The 23,693-nt window shown below is 37.2% G+C and overlaps 1 protein-coding gene across 3 annotated transcripts in view; it reads right to left on the minus strand.

Moving 5' to 3' along the window:
* Positions 1–261: 261 nt before the first annotated feature.
* The window catches only part of LOC109031730 (protein dimmed), a 50,444-nt gene continuing 27,012 nt past the window's right edge, over positions 262–23,693 (minus strand). For 2 of the 3 annotated variants that reach the window (XM_019043432.2, XM_019043431.2), the window contains exons 2-5: positions 14,934–15,081; positions 6,883–7,100; positions 5,780–5,916; positions 262–3,257 (exon numbers count right to left, since the gene is read on the minus strand). In XM_019043432.2, coding sequence (XP_018898977.1) covers positions 3,140–3,257; positions 5,780–5,916; positions 6,883–7,100; positions 14,934–15,078 — 618 coding nt within the window. In that variant the 5' untranslated portion in view covers positions 15,079–15,081 and the 3' untranslated portion in view covers positions 262–3,139. Of the gene's footprint in view, positions 3,258–4,903; positions 4,955–5,779; positions 5,917–6,882; positions 7,101–14,933; positions 15,082–23,693 lie in introns of all 3 variants that reach the window. The other variant, XM_019043433.2, reaches the window with a different exon arrangement.

Genomic DNA, 23,693 nt, shown 5'->3' on the forward strand with positions numbered 1-23,693 from the left:
ATTACACTTAGATAGGAAAAGGTGATGATGTCACTTTTCCTTGACTCTTTTCCCCCTTTGTCACCTGCATGTCATTCTTCTCCCGACCCTTGCTGTCCCCCTTGGATGAGGAACGTATTTTATGGACGGCCCCTTGTTTGGGAAAGTAACGTCCAGCAGTTATCTGCAAGCAATTCAATCATTTATGAGGTCTGATGAAAAATACTTGCAGATTTACGATATATCTAGAGCATAAAATGAAGCACCATACATGAAGCAAGCTTGAGATATAAATCACTTAAATTTATTTTATCATATCACAATTATGCAATGATACATTGTTGAAAACATTAAATAAACAGGACGGATTTCTTTACAGGTATCAAAATAAATCGGAGTCAATTTTCAGATAATTTATGTTAGATTCGGAAATCAGATCGAGCATAAAACTTTAACACTTACAAATACGTTCTTTCTAATAAATTCCAATTAATTGACGATATTTCCAATTTTTGAAAATCTAATATTGATACAACAAAAATGATGAGCTGTGCCACTGTAAAAAATAATAAAAAATGGTAACTGTTTAATGTTCTGTAGCCTACTTCATCATTCGATAAAATTATAACATATGCTTACACGAAAAAATTAATAGCCTTTGAGCACTATTTCGGTATGGACGAACAAAATTCTGACCACACACGGGAGAGAGGGCTCAGTGCCAAAAAATTCAAAATTGAGCTGTCAACATAAGTTTTTAGGGGATGGGACATTTTGGCACAAAGAACTTCCAAAACTATCAAATCAAACAGCACTATGACGTTTTGAAATTTGTGTGGGCGTTCAAAGTTTCAACCCATTATGTTGAGGCTGTGCTGGCACAAAAATAGACAATAAAATGTTCACAAAATATTCATTGGGATGCTTGAGATTCCGTCGCAAAATCGACATCCTATTTTCCGTTTGCACCTGACCAAAATTGCTCTCCTGCAAAAGCCTCCGTGAGTGGTCACAATTCTACGCTCCCACACGAAAAAGACACCTACAGTGGTGCAACAGGATTCTGTATGCCCGCTATAATACCCTTGGGGTAGAAATTCAGTACCCATTGTCTTCGGGCATAGCGCACATTTTTCCGTGTGCATCTCATTTCACAACATGGTAAAAATGAAATAAATAAATGTAAAAATCACTCATTTAAAACTACTTCGAGTAATAAAAATAGAGAAAAATATACACAATTTTTACTTAAAATAATACCTTCGAGATTCATTAATTGAGTCGTATCAATGTATTAACGTTGGAATGGATGACTACTGTGTTTGAAAGTTTTGTTAGTAAAACTTGAAGGACCCTGGACTTGCTTTCAAATCAAGATTTTCAAAGAAATGAGGAGTTGAAAAATAAATGTAAAACAAATAGAAAAATCTTAGGATTCAGGGTGTCCATTGATAGACTCCTGATTATGCACATTATTGAGCATTATTGGGGAAATCAGTGTTTTTTTCACAAGTTATGTCTTGTTCATTTTGAATAAATTTATTACCTTTTATGATTATCATCATGTGCTTCTTTTGTATGTTATTTAGTCATCAGTTTATGTGACTCTCGAAGTGAAGTGCTCACTAAAAAATTTCAAGAACAAAAATTGGAAAGTCACAACTTTTGAATTCCACAATCAGATAATCCTGGTAGTATTTACACCGTACATGGTCTGACTTGTGATCATCGATTTTCTTCTAAAAATACCATAGAGAGCTCCAGAAGATAAAATTAAAGGTCTAATTCCGGAAATTCAGCACGACAAATCAACTCACAGCATGAAAGAAGGCAGTTTACTTTTAATGAGAATTTGCTCATTAAAATTGAGAACTTGGATCCCTTACTCCTAGCGGACAAAATACCTGAATATACACCTAACTCAAAAAGAAAGAGAAAAATAATAATATCTCCTTGAACATATCCATTAATAATCAGTCCATTTTTTTAATGCGTTATAATTTTCGTCACTTCAGAAAGCTCGTCATTTTTACAGTTAACTTTTAAACTCATTTTCGTATGCTTTGAACATGTTTTGAGAGAAAATATCCTATTTGTTTTGTAAAATGAAAACAGTATTAACTCAAATTCAATAAAACGATTGAATTGCTAATTTTTTCTGTGTGTCTTTTTTATGCATATATTTCTAAACGCACTGTGACTCCTGCGCCTCATTTTCCAAGAGGATATAAGTTATTGCAGATGAGTTCTCATGGTAGATTCACTTAATTCCTCACTTTTCTACACTTTTAGAAAACAAAACCTCAAACGGTTCTTCAAGAATTTGTCCTCGAGTAAAATGAGGGAAGCTAAAAAGAAAAGCGATGAACACTGCAGAAAGGGAGAAAAACTGGTCATGCGTGCGGTGAGTCAAACTCAAACAATGAGAAATCATAAGATAAAAGACTTCTTGATTTGGAAATCATTAGAAATTTTTGGTTTACATCTTACAAATTTATCTTTATAGCACCAATACATAAATCTGATTTTTCGGACCTCGATTAATTGCAGGAAAAAACAATTATGACTAAGTGCATGCTTGAAGTTCACCTTTTGACAAAAAGAGGTTACTAAGTCACATAAATTATTGCATTCTTGAGCGTCATGCCCGAAAAAATTATGCTTCCTATCTTTTGATTCACCTACTTTATGTTTCCAGTAACATTTCGTGTCTTATGCTAAGTGTCCCTGCGATTTATGGCAGAGCGTTGCGGAAATCGTAAGAAAAAAAAGGTGCATCCTGAAATGGAGTAAGGCGGTCTATCAGACAAACTCCAAAAACTCCGGTAATTCAACATGAAGGCACTGCAAAATTTATCAGCTTATTTACGCGACTCTCCTCTCTCGCGTCCAAACACAGATATTCTAACCAAAATGACAGGTGGTATGTAGACCTAACACCGATTTCAATGTGTATTGTCCGTTGACACATTTTAATGTATCAATTCATACACCTGATTCCGCATTTGGAATGATTTCGTGCGGATCTCATCAAATTATCTCCTGTTGCTGATCAAAATATGAAGTATTAAGATACGATTGAAGGATTGATATTCGAAGGCAAGAAACACTATTCCTAAATATGAGGATCCGTGTGATGTCATGAGCGATGCCTGAGATTTCATTTCATGTCGACCACTGCATCTGGATGCATATCTTCTTGGAAGGATGAATTGTTGTTTACCTCTGCATCTTCGACGTCGGTGTCATCTTCCTCTGAGCATTCTGCGTCCACAAAACTGAAACAAAAATTCCGATTCATTCTCACAACTGCAAACGAAGTATTCTTACACTACTTTAAAAAATCACCAACTGGGCGAACACGCTTATCGACATGCGTATCTCGGTTGTGGTGTTTCAAAATCTCTGATCCTCTTTTATTTTTTAAACGAATACCTGAACATTATAGCTTGAAATTTTCACAAAACACATCTCACATAGTTAGGGAAAACTACGGGAGTTTTCAAGAGAAGACGTCCAGTCCTTTTTCACGTAGAAAATAAACTATGACAAGAAGTCTGCAACGCCACAAACGAAGAAACGCACAAATGCAGTTTCAACATCTTTATGTAAAAAGACTCTATTTACGCACGCTTTTCGTGGCAGATCAAAAGTTGAAGTGATTTTTGGAGGTATTCATGAATGAAGCAAGGTTTGTAACAAGTTTAGTGAAATGTTTGTCCCAAGGAAATCATATTTGCACGATCTTAACTGAAAGTTTAATTTAACCGATATCAATATTTGTTTTAAAATTTATAAAATGCAATTTTAAACGCTAATATAGAAAAATCATTTAAGAGATACTTAAAGACGGACAAATTTAGACTTTTTTGAGACGCAGATTTGCCACAGATTTTGGAAATGATTGCTTGGTGCGTGTGGTTTTTACGTTAGTTACGGATTTTTTTATTAACCTTCGGTGAAATAACTTATGAACACACTCTACAGCGATCACCGATGCTCTCAGAGCACTTCCAGGAAAAATGAGACAGGTGTTCAAATCAACGTGAAAATAACGAGTGGATGATTTTAACCTTTGAATCACGCATGGCATGTAGTATGAAACACAAGTTGAGCATACGTAGGGATCACACGTGGTTCGAATGTTAATCCAGGATGTTTGAGGGACCAAAAAAAAAAAAGGATTGACTCATTCTTTAGTTTTTCACTTTTCATAAAACACAGGCATACCGTACAAATTTTGCTACAACTTTTGTAGAATCCAACTCAAATTAAATTTTATTTTAAATACTGGACCTTTTCAATGAAATTTCATTTCAAATATGTATTTAGTCATGGTTCATCTTTTTTGTCATGAAGTGACAACCTCGTCAAGGTTTGTGTTGTCAAGACAAAAAATAAAGTCAAACCAAATGATTGGAACTTAAACGCATGTGCATTAAAAATGAACCATATTTGGAGGTTAACTATTTGCCCCATCGCCCAAATCAAATGGTCTTAAATTTTAAACCCAAATGATATGGCTACGCCTTTTATTTTCCTGGAGACTTGAACGCACGTATACGAAAAATGAACCTTTTATAAGTTAAACGCTTCGCCCTTTTACTCAAAACGTGATTTAAAAAATGATAAAAACAGTTTTTTCGACAAGTTGCGCTACAAAGGCACAAGTAAATCTCAAAAAAAGAAAAAAGAAGAAAAAAAAAAAAAAAACCAGTAACGATGAGGCCAAGGTCTTGAAACCGGATTTTAATGCTTGATATATAATCGCAAATGAGTGACAACATTTTAATTTTTTTACATCAATACTTTTAAAATTGGTCTTTGTCTTAAGCATTACACAATAAACTTTACAAGATTTGAAAGGTATTGTGATTAAATAAATAAAAATAAATAAACTTATACACTGGTTTTTCATACAAACCTTTTAATTTAAAAAAGGTAATCCACCGAGGATATTGGTCAATTATACCACCTAGAGAGAAAAAAAAACTATCTTTAGAGGGTGCGAGAAGCGGAAAAGTATGAGAAGTGACACCTTTGTCAAAGGATATTGCGATTTATCTATTTTTCTAGGTAGTATACTTATTCGTTACTTTTAGTTAGAAAGTTTTTATAGAAAAATAGCAATGGAAAGAGGAGAGAATGGAATTGAATGTGTGGAAAACTTTGATCGATTTAGGAGACTAAAAGTGCGTCTTTATTTAAAAATGAAGGTCAGAAATTCAGGTTGAACGAAATGACGATTATCTATTTTGACTTTTTAAGCTGGACTCGAAAATGATTCATTATGTAGTGCAATATATTTCTTTTTCTTCCTATCTACATATTTTTCCAAGAGACGGGTTTTATTTGAAAAAAGAAAGATAGAGAGAGAGAAAAATAGTCTGATAAATCAAAACCCAGCATTTCACGAAACATTTTTCTAACCTCTAGTCTGACCCTTCGTTTGGTGCAAATTTTTCAAACTGGCGTTTTCTGTGCCAAAAGATGATGCGTAAACTTTCCAATGTAATTTATCTCAGAAAAAACGTACACAAGCCTTAAGAAAGTTTGACTTGGTTTTTACAATACGTGTGACATATTTCATGGGAAAATATGTTTTGATTTTAGAAAAAATTGACTTAATCAAAATGTTTACATCCGCGAGCACTCAAACGAATATGAATGACTCTATTCTTACAAGAAAAATATTTTTTATAAGTTTATAGACATTTTTAAATTTATTTGATGAATCATTGATTTTTTTCCGCGTGGCGTCACTGTAACAGATGTAGTTATAGTAATGAAGGTAACTTACGTGTAAGGTTTTTCTTCGCCCCGCATCTCACATATCACGTTTGTTAGGGCCATAATATAGTTCTTAGCTAACGTTAAAGTTTCTATTTTTGATAATTTTCTTTGCATTTTAACATGAGGAATTACTTCTCTTAGTTGCTAAAACAAAAAAGAAAGCAAATTAGTTAAACACAATGGCGGGAAAGATACTTCCGTAAAGACAGAAATCAAAAAGGGGGCACATTCTTATCAAAAAAGATGAGCATAAAAAGGAGTATTTATACGCAATTATTTCAGCGTATTTTATCATTTTTCTTATCACGCGGTGAAACGAGACAGTTTTAAGACAACATTCTAAAATTTGGCAAGGCTCCATTGTTCATACGGACTTTCTGCTTAGTGTCTCAGTATTGGTATCCGAGTATAACACATGACAGTGATTTCGTTAATAGCGCCCTGATGTGACTACTATTCGTGCTCTATGGGCATCAGTGTTGCGTACTAAAAATTGAAGGCGCTCCGGTCATTCTAGCTCATGAGGCAGTGCTCGCAGCTAACACACTGCTTTGCGATACAAGATTGATCTGCACTTTAAACTTGAACCTATGGAACAGGATCCATGAATAGGATGCTTGCAACGAACACCTTATTAATAGATTCTTTACCATGGCTTATTCAACTCGGGAAATATCGATCAACGATCATTCACGCCTCACCACTGGCTCTGAACTCAAGCTATTGCCTTTAAATTGGGCAATTTAATTTTTTCCGTGACGACGATTGTACGGATTTTTTGCAAATTTCAGTAATTTTTTTGCACAGTGCCAAGCAAATTCCTAAAATTTTTTAAAAAAAACCTAGCACAAAAATTCACTTGTAAGAAATTGAATTGTTCATTCAAATTTGGCAATATCTGTTGTGGCTTGGTTCTTTTCTGCTAAACGCTGTCCAATTGATCACTCCTTATTGTTACTTTCGTCAAACAACTGACACATTTAGAAATTGTCCAAAATCGTCCGCTAACAATCGGACAAAGGATGACCAAACGTATATATTTACCGGTTTTATGGGAGATTTTTTGGTATAAAGAATAAAAGTAAATTGAAAAAATGGATAAATACTTACTTCAAAGGCATCATTGAGAGAATGCATCCTCATTCGCTCCCTCTCGTTGCTTTCAAGTCTTCTTAAATTTCTCTCTTTGGCCGACAGACTAGTTTTACGGCGTCGATTTGGATGTAAGCTATAGTTGCTTAGAGAATTTTCTAATGTTTTCCTCTTCGTTCGACTAAATCTACTATTTGAAGATGAAGGATCATCACTGCTAGAGCTGTCCGTGCTTTCTGCAACAGAAAATATTCAAAACTTGCATTATATTTCAATTATTGATGATTAACGAGCACCACATAGGAAAAACAACCTTTTTAAAAAACGGAGAAGAACTGAATCAGCCAAAACACATGATCAAATTCAAATAACATCTTAATTTGGGGAAAGGCTGCAAAAAAATTAAGGATAAATTAAAAAAACCCGGAACCGGAACGTTTCGAAATGTTACAATTTCAGTATCAACCGGAGAAAAAGATAAATAAAAATGAGTCGTCGATTCGCTGTTATTGCGAGACCGAGACACAAATTAAGTTGTTATTTTTTTTTTTTTTTTTTGGAAAAAACATTATAGCATCGATTGCTCTTAAAATGTAATTCTATGGGATTGAGCCAAAAAATTGATTCTTTTTTTTATTATTATTTTTTTAAAGAATGTTTTTTGAAACGTAATGGTAAAAGTGGATATTGCTGGGGCCTGGTGCAAAGAGTTCATGATTGTCAGAGTGATCTCCAAATTGCTGACGTATTTTGGGAGAAAAAGTATTTCAGTCAGAGAGAAGGAGGATACATTGCTGGAATGTAGTGCAAAAACGTATTATTGTTGAGTAACCTCCTCTTTGATGACGTATCGCACATGAAAAATACTCTAACCTAGTGCAACTTTTAAAAAAAAAAAAAAAAAAAAAAAAAAAAAAAAAAAAAAAAAAAAAAGACGATACGTTTGATGGAAACAAACCCACAATTTCAGCGAGTTTTCCATCATCTTAACAGTGCGAGGGGAGGAAAGGGAGAGGTCGGAAGAACAACTCTGCCGTGATACGGAAAAACGCCGTATGAACCTTCAGGCGCTGCCAAATTTCCTTTGATAAAACGAGAATTTCCTTGAGAACTTATGAATATTTTCCTCCCAATTTTTCAGATAATTTCGTTCCTAATTTTGACTAAAGTCCCTGAAAATTGAAAGGAAAAATATTCATGACTTTCTTCAAAAATAAACATTTAATTGAAGGAAATTTGGCAACTCTCGAATATTCATACGACGTTCTTCCTTAACACGGCAGAATTCCTCTTCAGCCGGAGAGGGGCGCACAGAATAATTGAGTAGCAAGTCGTTACCTAGTGCCAGACTCGTGAGTTTGAGTCGCGCAGCAAAAATTCTATCTTTCACCGTCGTTGCAAAATGCTAGCGTTAAATCCGCCAGTCGAGAAAGGAGCGCACTACGGGGTAAAAATTGGGCCGATCGCGCGGAGAGCGACAACAATGAGCATTTGTGCTGATCGCTTTCTCCCCGCAGGAAGAATTACATTCACTCGACCTTGTATTAACGCCACGCCGCCCCGCCGCACAGTGGATCCAGTCCATGGAACAGGTCGCACATGAATTTTGTGACCAAAACTGCAGATTTTCATATTCGACGTCATGACCAGACAGCTTGTCTGGTAGGGTCATGTCAATAGAATGACGGACGAAAGGCTGCCAAAGAAGTTGCTTGATTGGGTTCCTCCTGGGAGGAGACGAAGGGGACGCCGAGTGAAAGGGTGGCGACAGGGGGTTTTAGAAGAAATAATGGTTTGCCAACTTCCTGAAGGGCTTTGGGAGGATAGGGGACTTTGGCGGCTGGGAGTCGCAGAGCGCCAGAGAGTGCTATAAAAGCGGCTTTATGCATACATACAACTGCAGATGTTGATGATTATATCGTCACATTTCCAACTTAAAGGGGTGTTTCTGGAGGAAAATTTGACGAGGAAACCTATGGAAACACCTTCGGAACCTCATAGTTTCGTATAAACGGAATTATAAGCTTTTAAAGTTTCCAAATATTGTCCGACCTCTCCTATTGACTCGAGCCATTTTGCGCTGCAAGGTGTATAATGCAAGTCGGTGGAAGTGCTCGGATAGGAAGTAGAAACTTTAAAAGCTTATATTTTCGTAAACGCGAAATGCTGAAGTTTCAAAGTGGCTCCATTGATTTTTTTCGTCAAATTTCCGTTATGAAACACTCCGTATTAAAATGTATAATCCGACGAAATTAACAACAACTTTTGAAGGTTTCATTTAAAGTTTCATGTCCGATCTGTTCCTATAGTGCCGTGCCAAGAAAGAAAGCTATATGAGCCTTTACGCGTTGCCAAATGAGGCGACTAGAACCAAAACCGGCAATTTTCATTGCCCTGCCTAAAAAGTGTGTGATCATTATAATTTTAATATTGAAAGAACGAAAAAGTTTCCATGTTCATGCTTATTTGTGAATTTTCTGTTATCAAACGAGAAAATTTGGAAAAGTGTTAAAAACAACTGGAAGTTTTCGTTGCTCCTCGCAGAAAATGGTAAGATCGCACAGTTTGTAGACAGGGGAATGGAAATAGGCGGTTTTGTTTCTAGACGCCTCAAATCTCTTCCGACGAATCGCGAATTGTCGGAACAGTTTGTAAATTGTTTTTTTTTTCATTTTTTTTAGAAAAAAAATTGTTCAAAATTTCGTCTAGAATATCTGAAAATTTCGCGGGAAAATATTCATAAAGTTAATAAAGTAAATACATATTTTCGAAGGGGCAATTTCGCAACATTCGAATACCTATACAGCGTTCTTCCTTGGCACGGCGGTATGCTTTTTCCACTGTGCGCCGCGCCGTTTTGTCACGCAACACGCAACGCTTGGATACGGAGTGGGGCACACGGTAGTGGGCGCGAGAAGACACCAATCAGAACACTTTTTCAAAAACCCTTTTTGCAAAATAATCAAATTAAGTATAAAAAATGGAAAAAATAAGAAAAAAAATAATCTTGATGAAAAGGAGTCAGTTAGTAAAATGTAAAATCTAACATTTCCAAAAAGTAAAATTACACCTACAGGAGAAGAAAGAAAGGTTAGTCATTTAACAGTCCTAAAGTGTGTGTAGTGTGAGTCATGGTTAATTTTGAAAATCTTGCTTGGCTCGCATTGAATGTACGAGCAAATCAAAATTTGTTGAGTTTGTTTGATTTTTACGTCTGTTAGGTTTTTTCATGCTGCCACCAAAAAAGTGCGCCTCGTTTCAGGAAAAAGGAACTCAGAGGCTCAAATGGACTGCATTTTGCAATTTGGAACTATAGATTCTGGCTCATCTGAAAAAACACTTATTTGCATTGGGAAACTAATGACACATACGATGTTTTTAAACCGGGCTGGAATTTATAGTTCCAAATTGCAAAATGTAGTCCAAATAAGACTGTCTCGTCACGATAAAACTTATGACAATAAATCTAGTCCTGATCACCGTGCAGTCCTTTTCAGCGGACAAGACTTCCATGTTGCATAAATCTAAAGTCTAGTCTTAGTCACAAGACTGGCTGGTGTCGGTGACTTTGTCACTTCTCTGACATGAGGATATTGTTTCATTCGACGTGAACTCTGTTGTTCATGTAATTTCATGCTCTCCAGGACTCAAGTGGGAAACAGGTTACGCCTTAGCGTCAGAACTTCAAGATTTTAGAACTTCTTTTTTACGGAGGATGGGGAAATTTTTAAGGACGAAGAGTATAAAGTAGACAAGATGAGAGAAAAAGGAGGATTATGATAGCGTATTTTCTTCGGAAAATACACTAAAAAGCTATTTTGGCTTTAACTCCCTTCACAATTGGACCGCGTTTAGCAGAAAGGAACCAAGCCACATCAGCCGCTGCCAACTTTAACAGGGCAATTTAATTTTTTACAAGAGAACACTTGTATGCGGATTCCTTTGAAAATGTTATCATATGCAAAAGAAATCCACTGTAATTTGGTTACAAATTCGCAAAATTGTTTTCATGTAAAAAAACTAAATTGTCCAATTGAATTTGGTAATAGCTGATGTGCCTTGGTTCCTTTCTGCTTAACACGGTCCAATTAGCTTACTGTGTAAATATAGCATAATTTAAAAATCACTATAAGAAATTATTTGCGAGAAATTGTTGGCGCGCTGTGCGCAACATTGTGATACTAAAATCGATCAACAGCAGAAAACCGGATTTTCCGCGACGATCAAACCTCCGCATTGTGCATCGCGACACACATCGACGGATCGCAGAAATCGCGAGGGTTTTCCTGTTTACCGATAAAATTACATTCTCAGTCCTCTGGCTCTAGCACTAGTCGCTCAATCTGTGTAACCTTTTTTTATTCTTTCATTTTTTGTATTTCAAAAAGGGAAAAGTAAACGTGGTAGCGAGTTTGTGCAAATAAGCGTCACGCAGCTCACAAAGTAGAGATAGGTGAGCATGCACTGCAGAGAGGGATCGTTGCGAAAAATACGATTTTCTCAGAGAGTTTCAGATCAAAAATCGTGGACCGACTTTTGTAAAAATATGGAGGTACTGTAAAATGACGCTGAAATTCCGGCGTTACTCAATATCCCAACGAATTTTGTACACATTTTGTGATGACAAACTCATCGAGCAAATCCGAGCCGAATGATCGGATTTGACCTGGAACAAGCTGTCAACACCAGACCATACCTACTTTTCTCTCACATTTCATTTTTTATTAGAAAACTGAACGAAATTCAAACTTGAAAGTAAGTAAGACTCTTCTTTATGATCTGAGAAAAATACACACAGCGTTGTAGTGCGTTGTAATGTCAAGTTTTCAATTAGAAAATGGGTACCTATGTATTAAAACTCATTTTGTGGACGAAACTAGTTTTTTTTTAATGTTTCGAAATCATAAAATTGGGGAGCTTACAAAATGTAAGCTCATTGAAAACGATGACTCTTTTGTAACTTTAACAGCGTTACTCTGTTCAAAATAAAACCGAGTTGATTCGATAGCAATTTATGCACGAGAAACGTGCGAACGACTTTGAGAGTTGCGTCAAGCGTCGATCAAACCAGTGGCGTGGCGTGCTTTGCGATATATCGATAGATTTGCCATTTAAATCTATGGAAAATTATCGATTATCAAGGTGTCCGCAACGAACACCTTGATAATCGATTCTTTACTACAGCTTCAAATGGAGAAATATCGATATTCGAGTCTTCACGCCACGGCACTGGATCAAACGTCAAACCACGCCCGGTGCACGGTGCACTGGCTACAGCCATAATCAGCTTGAGCTCAAGTTTCGTTGGTCCTAAAGTAAGGACGTGGCAGTATATGTATGTGGTGGCAAAGAATATCCAGGATTTGATTTATCGTGCACGACAGAAAAATGCGCCTTTGAATCCCACTAATAAATAAATAATTTAGTGTGTTTTATATCAACCAAACTTAAGGTTTTTTCTAATATTTTTTTAATTTTTATTTTTTATTTTTTTTTATTTTTTTTTTTTTATTTTTTTATTTTTTATTTTTGTATTTTTGTATTTTTGTATTTTTGTATTTTTATTTTTTTACTTTTTTATTTTTTTTTGGAGGAACCTTCCATAAATGACGTCATCTACCCAGAAGGAGGGGTCTGGAACTATGTAACATGTGGGTGACAAAGGTAGAGGGAGGAGTCAAAAAGTCAGGTACCCATTTTTTGCAGTTTCACCTTCGATATTTTCTCCATCAAAATATGCATGCTTTTCAAGCCATAATGCAAGAGATCGCAGGTATGTAGGGTAGTCTTTTTCTTCAACGCATAATATTGATTATGTACAAAATTGGTTGTATTGCGTACGTACAAATTTAAGTAAAATAAAAGTAATGCACGGTATAAAGGTGACTCTTATTTTATAAAAAATGTTAAATACCGCTTCCGACATGTTTAAATATAATATTGATATTGATTTACTTTGAAGGACAGGATTTTTGTACAAAGTAACATGTCGGCGGTTGAACATTTTACCTTACTAACCTCCTGTTGCATTTTTCGCTTATCATGTGGGAGACATCTATGAAAATGGACGATAAGTATTTAATAGCTTCACGACATGCTCGTAAGGTATGAAAGCTCGTTAAATGGAGCGTGTTTAAATCACCAAGAGGTTGTCTTCAAATCAGTAAATGGTGATCATTTATTATTTTATTCAGTCCTCGAAAAGTCTCTATTCAATCAAGCTCTTTCTTCTTTTAATCACGGTTTCAAGTAACGCCTATCGGTGCCCTTTTCAGAGAGATACTTTCTCTCTGCCCCCGCCAGCCGAGCAGAATGGGCCACTGGGCTAGTTGAGCTGCTCTCAGAATCTTGTTTTCATGCTTGATTCTTGAAGACTAGGTAAAAATAATATGATCCGTCTAAACAGCATCTTCATACGTTGAATATTACCGGAGATATCGCGCTTTGAAAAATTCGATTTATGACGTCATCCACCGCGGTGAAGACACCCTAAGTTTCTCAGTTGCTTTGATCAATCAGTAAGATACATATTTGCACTGGTTACACAACGCGAAACTCGAATTAAAGGAAGATGAAAGAAGCCAAGGGTGTCACTGCCGAGGTAGATGACGTCGTAAACCGAATTTTTCAAAGCACGATATCTCGGTTAATATTAAACGTATGAAGTTGCTGTTTGGACGGATATTATTTTTTGACCTAATCTACGAGAATCAAGCATCAAAACACGATTCTCTGACCAACGCAACTGACCCATTAAGGACAAACTGGTTAAAATGAGTATGAAACGGCACACATGCATAGAAGTCATTTGAAACAATGTCTGATGCGAATAAACGTGGTTTAATTACTGCGAGCAACAATTGCAGCTCTGAAGCTGCTCACATTGTCTACATTAGTATTGAAGGCGAGCTGATCAGTATGAGCGTAAGAAATGCACTGAAAGTAGATGTTAGTATACCATCTTAATGTTTGCTCCGCATAAACGTGACCACATTACTGCACGCGGCTATAATCGCTCCCAAGCCACTCACAGTGCCTACTTTCATATTTGAAGGCGCGCAGTCAGAATGAGTGCGCAACGATACACTTTTGATATTGGTCCACTGATGGTCCCCTGTAATAAACTCATAAGAGTAACACGTATCGCATAACGCCTGAGGTGCTATGCGCTTCGGGGGTTGGACTCCAAAACGGTCACGGGGAGTAGCCCCCTACAGCACAATGTTGAATGAAGAAACATGGTTACATTAGTTCGCGTCCAAGATTTCAGTTTTTACCAATTTGCTCCAGATAATACTTAGAAATCACCATAAATGACGTTTCGACGGTGTAAGTCGGCAATCACATAACTCGGTTTGCGAAGTCGCAGACTTCCTGTCATACTTCATTTTTCAAACGGAAAACTACTCAACGGCAATTCTTTAAAACTGCCGTGACTTTTCTTCTCTGTACGAAGAAAATTCTACATAAACTTCAAGGAATGATTTTCTGACACCGCATACGAGTTATGTGATTGCCGACTTACACCGTCGGTTTGTGTGTTAACTTGGATCAAAAATGCATCATTGATCTGGCAATTTCTAGGCATAAGATGACAGGTATGTCTATTTTCAGGTACTAATTTCGAGAATCATTCAGTAAAGTCGTCTCAGCGGTAGAAGTTTTTTGGTCAGCCATCCAGTAAAGTCACCTTAGCGGCGCTAAGAAGATTTTCTGGTGAGGGATATGATACCGACAAAAAACGCCATCTTTTGAATATCGACGGTGAAACTACCAAACCACGTATCTCGGTTTGCGACGTCGCAGACTTCCTGTCATAATTTATTTTTTAAATGAAAAACTACTTAACGTCCAGTCTTGAAAATTTCTGTGATTTTTCCTCTTCGTGCGGAGAAAATTCTGTGAAAATTTTAAGGAATGATATTGATTTGGTCCACTTCCAAAAAATAAAATGCGAGCGTAGATTTTTAAACACCGCAAACGAGATACGTGGTTTGGTAGTTTCACCGTCGATATGCTTTCATGCACTATCATAAAAATGTAGATAAATCCATATTGTTAATGCTTACCTTGCATGTTTTCTTTATTCTTGCTTTTTCCCGACGAGTCATCTGAGGTAATTTCCACGTCACAATCTTCATCTTCCTCTCGCCAGATATCACTAGGTTCTCTTTTTATAGTCCTCCCGTTTTTCAAAAATTCGGAGGCGTGCATTTTCTGCAACAAAGAGGAAAAACAATCGATTATAATTTTTTTAAAAAAAATCAAATGAAATAAATGAATCTATTTTTAGGAGTCATTCTTCAATTTTGGATCACCCATATAATTAGTCAGGGCCGGATTTAGGGGGAGGCCACGTGGGCCGCGGCCCATGGTGGCAAATTTAGGGGGCGGCAAATTTTGAAATTTTTTCAAAAGTAGGTACCTATAAATATAATCGGATTCAGAAAAAAAATTTCAAACGAGACAAGGCGACAAAATCTCTCATTTCCTGAGAGTATAGAAATTTCTAATTTTGTTTTCTTACGGTGATACAAGAGACAGCACCTTCAATTAGTCGAGTTAAGAGAGAAACCAAACGCGCAATTTGGCCTGGAATGGCGCGGCGCAGAGAGGAATGATGACGAGGACTTGAGATGAAAAGGAGAAGCCTTTGACGCGGCGGTCCGCATGAAAAACATATTAGCGCCTACAAGACTGCATAAATACTCGACGCAGTGCGTCAAACTTAGTGCGGCCAGCAGAGGATGACGTGAAACGCATAGCGCCTACAAGACTGCATGAATACTTCAAGCATTGCGTCAAACATAGTGCGTTCAGCAGCGGTCGACGTGAAACGTATAGCGCCTACAAGACTGTATGAATACCTCACGCGTTGCGCTAAACACAGTGCGGTCCGCGCGGTGGAAGTTATAAAATTATTAAACCACATTTATGTTCAGTCTTTCATAGTTTTTTTCGTTCATTTTTTATAAATGGAAGGCCTTGTCTACACAGAGATAGGTTTACGCGCAAAGTTCCGTGAACTTTTGCTAGCAGTGTTGATGGGGTTTTTGCAAAAAATGCGTCCAACGCACGAGTCAACGCGTCTTATGCACCCCTCCCCCTTCGACACGTTCTTTTGAAGGTTTTTATTGATGTTCTAAAACGAATGAGAAGGGGGCGGCAAAATGCAGGCGGCCCATGGGCGGCAAGTAGATAAATCCGGCCCTGTTAATTCAGTTGAAAAGTAGCAAATGAATGGCTTCAGCCGGTGGTAAGGTAATATTTATTTAGGGGTTTTTATTGTATGGTTTCTATAGATTTTTTTTTTTTAAAAAATATAAGTTAATGATGCACAAGGTGTCGAAAATGTAGTATCGCTTTTTTGCCCCGTCTAACCTTCCGACTTTGCGATAAAGTTTCTGAATCAGCACAGAAGAACCAAGTTCTCCTTCATTTTTTGGATACGCAATTTTACCCACTCAGGAGTCAAAATAGTTGTATCATGTGTTTTGCTCCAACTAACTTTTCTACTCTGCGTTAAGGTCCCTGAATCTGATAAACAGATACAAAACTCTCCCTCATTTTGTGGATCGCGGTGATCAACACACCCTCATCATATTTGGAGCATTTGTTGCTTTTCCTTCTTCTTCTTCTTCTTCTTTTTGCAAATTAAAAATCAGAGGATGGCTCGAGTATAAATTCTCTCTATTTTTGAACTCTGAATCTAAAACTTTACATCTTTCCACTATTTACGCACCTCATGGTTTGAGCCTAGATTTAGTGTAAGGGGGATCCAAAATCAGTGAAACGACTTGGCGTGAAGAGGATTACGGGTGCTTGTAAAGCCATTAAGGTGCTACCGCGAATTGATAGTCTGATGGCTGTGTGGAATAAAACAGCATATTTGACGGGCAAGAAGTTCGCTGTCAGGTGATGTTTCCTAATCGATAGCTAGTGCTACACCCAACCCTACGGCGAAATTAGGATGGAGCTTGCAACGCCTACTGCCGTTTTAAGGAAAAACGCCGTATGGGCATTCGAATTTTGCCAAACGTCCCCTCAGAAAATACTCATTTTTGAAGAGTGTTATGAATATTTCCCCTTGAAATTTTTAGAAACTTTCGATCAAATTACGATCAAAATTCTATAAAAAATCGGAAGAAAAAAATTTAAAAATAATTCCGAAAATGCGAGATTTGCCGAAGGAAATTTGGCAACGCCTGTAAGATCATACGCCGTTCTTCCTTAGCAGGGCAGCCTAGGCGTGTGACCAAGCGCGGTGACAAACAATGCTGCCAGCTCCTGCAAATATGACTCAAGGCAAGAATTTGGAGCACCGACATTAAAAAGAGAACAGGTCAGTTAGTTGTCAATCTTCTCTCTCTTTCTCAGAGATTTTATCAGCCGGAATAAAGGAACCTCGAAATGGCTCATCATCGCTCCCTCAGTTATTTTACGTCTCGTTGTTGATAGGCATAAGGTCCAATTACACGATCAAATTGAGCCATCAAACTGAAGCTCTGATTGGTGGAAAAAGACCTGAGGTGAGGATGCGACCAATGAGTGGCCTAATTTGATGATTCAATTTGATCCTGGCCAATACCTTCCGACGTTTTCTATTTTTGTTACGAAAAACTTTAGGGAGGGATACAATTCAGTATAATGTTTCAGAGGTAAGCAAAATACAGTACGTTAACCCGATTCAACGATAAAATACATGAAAAATACGCTAAAAAAGTGAGTTCGCTTGGATTCGGTCGGTCGAATGCTTATTTTCTTGTTTTCATTTTTTGAACCTTTAGCATTTATTCTGGTTGAGAATGAACACGAAATTGGCCCGAATTTCGTGGCTGTGTTTAGGTATTCACCATTTTAGCTTTGACTTACTTGCCCAACTTTTATTAAATTTTATTGTAATGCTTAAGTTTAATGGTAGGTGAGAGCAGTCTGTGGCCATAGCTATCTGCGTGCGGCTAGAGAGTCTTTTAGTAACCGATCATTTAATTATTCCTCTAGTTGAATGAGTCTAATGAATTGTTTGTACCTATCCATCATTTTAGTCAAATGTTTCCGATAATAGTTGTGTCCAAATTAAAAGAAAGCCACAGCCATTTCAAAAGTCGCATCGCAAAGGGTGGTGTATCTATTTCTGAGTTTATTGGGACTCTAGATTCACAGCAATTAGAAAAATATGGAATGCCAATGTGACCTATAAAAAATGTTTAGTGGTGGTAGAAATATCTATTTTGGTACCCATTTTCTGAACTCATTCGGCAATACCGATCAAGAGCATTTATAATAACCAACCGATCAGCCGTTGCGTTGACCTTATGCCTGTAGGCATTACTCTCCAATCCCTTGTATGTGCTCGAGATTCCAAATACTGGAACCAGTGACGTCAAACTTGTTTTGAATCGTTGCCAAACCGAGTAACCTAATGAATAATTGAATATCTAGACCACGATGCTGCCGTGCTAAGGAAAAACGCTGTATGAACTTTCAGGCGTAGCCAAATTTCCTTAGATAAAACACAAATTTCCTGGTGAACTTATAAATATTTTTCTTTAAATTTTTCAGATAATTTTGCTCGCAATTCCACCAAAAATTCCTGAAAATTTCAAGGGAAAATGTTCATGACTTTCTTAAAAAATGAACATTTTATCAAAGGAAATTTGGCAACTCTCGAATGTTCATACAGCGTTTTTCCTTAGCACGGCAAAATGGAGACCCTAACACTACGTGTAATTCACTAACAAAGAGGGAAAGTGGCAGCGAAAGGTGAGGCAAAAAAAAATCCTATTGTTGCGATCAAAATAAATGATGTTAGGGAAGGTCCGAATATTGGCGGAACAGGGGGCCACAAAAATGAACACCGAGACCTTAATTAGACTCAATCAGGAACGATCTTTTTACCATTAGAAATCTTTAGTTTTACAATACTGCTGCATGGGATTCTCTTTCCTTCCAAAGAATGACCTGAAAATACTGCTCCTGTGATTGTCTTCTAACTGATAAAATGACAATGAAATGAGAGCAATATGGCATATTTCCACCTCTTTGAGGGCTATAGTTATAAATTATAATTTATCGTAAAAATAGACATTGCAAATGCAGTTACAGTTACATTGCAATGCAAGAGACACAAAAGGACTTGGTCGAATGATCAAATTTTTGGTTAAATTGGCCCAAACCATAGGTTACTCTTAGATATCTGGGGATGTAAAAAGTTTACTGCTGAATTAATGTGCTTTGGATCCTCTCGAAGTCACTCAGAGGTTTTGACTTGCGAGCGATCAGCACATTGGACTATCACCAACCCTGTGATTTAGATTTCATCCTGGCGACTCACGCCTGATTTTTAACTCGGCGCGAGGTTCCAAATGTCCTACAAAAAAATTTGGTCAATGAGACCCAAAGAAAAACCAATAAAAAATGTTAACCACACGTCTAGTTTTTTTTGTGTTCTACTTCCTATATTGGCACGAAATGTCGGTTACTTTTCCATATGTACTGTGATACGAATGCATTTAGCGTAAAATTTTTGATGTATGAAAATTCATTGGCGGATCCAGCAAATTGGTAACATTGTTTTTCTCCATTTAAACCCATGAAAATGTATCGATTCTTGAAGGGGCCAGGTGCTCCGACAAGAATCGATCATTTGATATAGGTTTAATTGGAGGGAATCCGGTGTTGTCGAATTGCTGGATCCGCCTCTGCGTAACATTCAAAATGTCCATCATACTAACTTTCAAAATCTTGAAGAGACGCGAACTCTCGAAATTGAATAATAATACATATCGACGGTGAAACTACCAAACCACGTATCTCGTTTGCGGTGTTTAAAAATCTACGCTCACATTTTATTTTTTTGAAGTAGACCAAATCAATATCATTCCTTGAAATTTTCACGGAATTTTCTCCGCACAAAGAGGAAAAATCACAGAAATTTTCAAGACCGAATGTTAAGTAGTTTTTCATTTAAAAAATAAAGTATGACAGGAAGTCTGCGACGTCGCAAACCGAGATACGTGGTTTGGTAGTTTCACCGTCGATATGCAGGTACGGAATGCTTTAAAATTTAGTTTCGTGGACTAACGTCTTGCACATTGGCCTAAATGGATTTCCTTCTACCGTTGAATTTCCGGCCCTCCCTTTTAATGCTCGCATTTATTAGCAGCAGCTCTGCCGTGTCAAAGAAGAACGCCGTAAAAGCATCAAATGCTGCCAAATTTTCCCCGAGAGAGAAGATTGATTTTCTGAGGTAGACTATGGATATATTCATTTTGAATTTTCAAAAACTTTACGTTCAATTGCGAAGAAAATTATCTGAGAAATTGGAAGACAAATTTTCATAAATTTACTAGGAAATTCGTGTTTCATCGAAGAAAATGTGGCAACGTTTGAAGGTTCATACGCTGTTTTTTCTTAGCACGGCAAAGCATGGAGCCGTCACAGCGTCGCACAGTGGAACAGGCCTTTCAGAAAAGTCGGACATAAAATGTTTGGCTAAATCTGCAACTTTTTTTAATGTTATTTTCGTAACATTGTAAATTGAATAGAATGTTTCTTGAAGGAAATTTTACGAAGAAACTACTGCAACCACTTATAGAGACTCTAAAGTCCGTCTTTACATACAAATGAGCTTTAAAGTTTCCAAGTTTTGCCCAACTTTTCCCATTGACTCTCTTCACTGTGCGTCGTCACAATACTGCCAATTCAACTGAGTGGCTTTGACTCTGACAAGACATAGTCAGTAACCTCGACCTCAACCGACCGCAGTCCTGTACAGTTCCTTGGCGGGGGAATTTTCGCGGCCTGGGCGTTGCCAGAAAAAATCAGTTCATCTCTTACGTTGTGGGAAGTGGACGGCGTCGTTGTGTACTAGATCAGCTGTCAAGAAAAATTATCCGACAATAATGAAAGGAGATTGGGACGCAAAGAATGTTAGCTTTCCGGAATTGGGCAGTGGCAAGGAATTTTATCAGGGTATAATGCAGTCCCTACGTAAAATCTTGTGGAAAACCAGGAAGTTCATGAAAAACTTTTAAAAAAATAATTTCTAAGGGGAGGAAAAACCAATCTAAATCCGACCATTTAAGTTGACGTAGCAAAGCAAAGATTGAAGCTGGGTTCAGCCAATCAGCAAACGCCATTATCCTCCGCTGGCTACGTCATCAGAGCCAGCCAAAAATATCGTTTCATACTGGTCCCATTTTTGGCATTTTAAAACGGGGCTCCTTTGCCATTAAAGGTTTGAAAAGATACGGAAAAATTCTCAGAAACTCAATTCACTCCGTACTTTCAAAAAATGGATTTTAAAAATGGGTACCAATGAACCATTTTGATAGTAGGACGAGGAATTTTCTCTTCAAATCGACAAACTTCCCACTATTTAATTTATTCATTTTTTTTCTCGATAGAATTATCATAACCATAATGAATTAAACCTGATGCGTTTAAATTAGTACTTTTATAACAAAAAATTCAATAGGCACTAATCAGAAATATACTTAAGTAATACCCACTCATTCAAAACAACACACTCTACATTCTACAGTGCTTGCTAGTGCCTTAATTCGACCAATCTAAACCGGAAAACCTATTCAGCCATCATAAAGAGCAAAACGAAATAGTGTCTTCTTTAGGATTTAGTCGACATGCGATGCGATTTCCCAGTTTTATCATGTTCTGTCCATAAGCACATATTGGACATTCAAGTCAAGAATGAAAACTTTACCGCTAAACTTATCCGGGTATTGACGTCATCTACATTTTTATGTCTTGGACTATTCCTGAGCATACTTACACGGCACGGGAAACGCCCCCTTGTTTAAAACTGGATTGTTGAATTGACGATTTGCAGATTGACGACGGTGGCGTGGCGTGATAATCGACTATCGATATTTCCGATTCGAAGCTTTAGTAAAGAATCGATTATGGTGTTCGTTGTGAACACCCGCATAATCGATCCTTTTTCCCAGGTTTGAATGGCAGCTTCATGGATTCATCGCAAAGCACGACAGGCCACTGATTGATGCCGATTATACACATACATTGGGTGAATACAACAGCAGATCAAATATCTAATGGATAAACAGTGTCTGACTGTGGATTAAAAGCATCAACGTGCAAAGTTGCCACCTATTTGAAAGTGAATGAAATGATCTCTGAATTTTTAGATTTATCATTGACAGGATTATTTTACTGTCGGTAGTGTCGGTGATGCGCTCTTCAATCTTATTGGTTCTTCATCGGTTTTCCTCAAGACGTGATTCATTTCATTCTTTCCCTTTCATTTTTTATTTTTCTTCTAGGGTGAAGACACATCCACTGCAAGAATATTTGGTTCAATTTTGAAAAGCAATACAATGCTCAAAATAAAAACTTGATATGATTTATTCATATAAGAACATTGGCAAAACCACCTAATACATTTAACAATGCAGAGAGATTATGTTGCCTCTAAACATAAATATTATTCCTCATAATGTATGCATGGTAACTCGCCAAAATGCGGTAAATAAAAGTGCTTTATCGTGCCCAATTTCGAACGATATTTTGGGGTATACTCCCCTCCCAAAAGGGTATACTCCCACTCACCTAATTTTGTGTATCTAATGGATTGCGCAAATCAATCTATTTGATAGTAAATAGTTTAGGCGTGTGAATTCCTCTCAGTACTGCATGAAAAATAAAAGACACGATCCTGCAAGAGCAGAGGTGATTAAAGGCGTTTCCACCGTTCAGCTGACTCAAACAATGACGCAAATTGAATCGTGTATTTTGAAAACATGCCATCTCAATTTTCCTGAAGTTCTTTTCTCGACCCCTCACGGAAACATTCGACTTTTCTGATCCCCTTCCCTGCACATATAATTTATTCCAGACTCTTAATGCGTCTCCGCTATTTAAATTAGAGACTACAAATAATAATAATAAGTGTTTAACGGGATCCGTCTAAAAAGCCGTTTTTATCAAAACAAATTGAGTTTGGTGTTGGAAAATGTTTCTGCGGATCTGGGTGTTTCCTTGGAAATTTTGAAAACCACCCAGTGCGGCACAGAAAAAAAAAAAATGTTTTCAAACTATACGTTTCAATGTGCGAACGAGACAAAACTCACCAACACTTTCACTTTCAGATCTACTTATTTCTGAGCGAGAAAAGAAGAGTAATAACACACAAATAAGGTATGAAGAGGAAGTGTTTAAGCTTTAAGCACTTGATTTAAGAGAAACATGATCCATATTATTCTTGAATCATGAGGTGTGAAAGTGAACAAACCTGGGAAGAGCGAATGCCCCGCTCTCGCGTTTATATCTAAACATCTCACGAGAACGAAAAATCAAGTTCGCCTTCAATTGGACAGATACAATTTGAGCGGCTCAAATAGTTGTATTACGCATTTTGGTTTATCACGTTGTTCGAAAGGCGAGTGACTTCAATTGTGATCCTTGCGTTTTTAGTGACCATTGATGCGAAAAATCCAATAGCTTTTAATCGATTCTCCTCACAGAAAAATATTTTGATATTGAAATTGGAATGAGTTATAAAAGTTAAAACTTGCACAGCTCTCGCGCTCATATCTGTATAACCCACGGGATTGAGAAATCAAGTTCGCCTTCAACTCGATGGATACAATTTGCGCGGCTCAGGAGTTGAAATAGTTGTATCACGCATTACAGTTTAGAATGATGTCCCAAGGACGAGTGACTTGTTGAGATCTTTGTTTTTGATATCCTCTGCAGCCGAATGTCTAGTAACTTTTAATCGATTCTCCCGTACGAATACTACTCAAACAGAAACATTCGAATTCATTGGAACTAGGGATCAAGGGAAGAGG

Source organism: Bemisia tabaci, chromosome 4 (genome assembly GCF_918797505.1).
Source record: "Bemisia tabaci chromosome 4, PGI_BMITA_v3".
Taxonomy (NCBI): Eukaryota; Metazoa; Arthropoda; class Insecta; order Hemiptera; family Aleyrodidae; genus Bemisia; species Bemisia tabaci.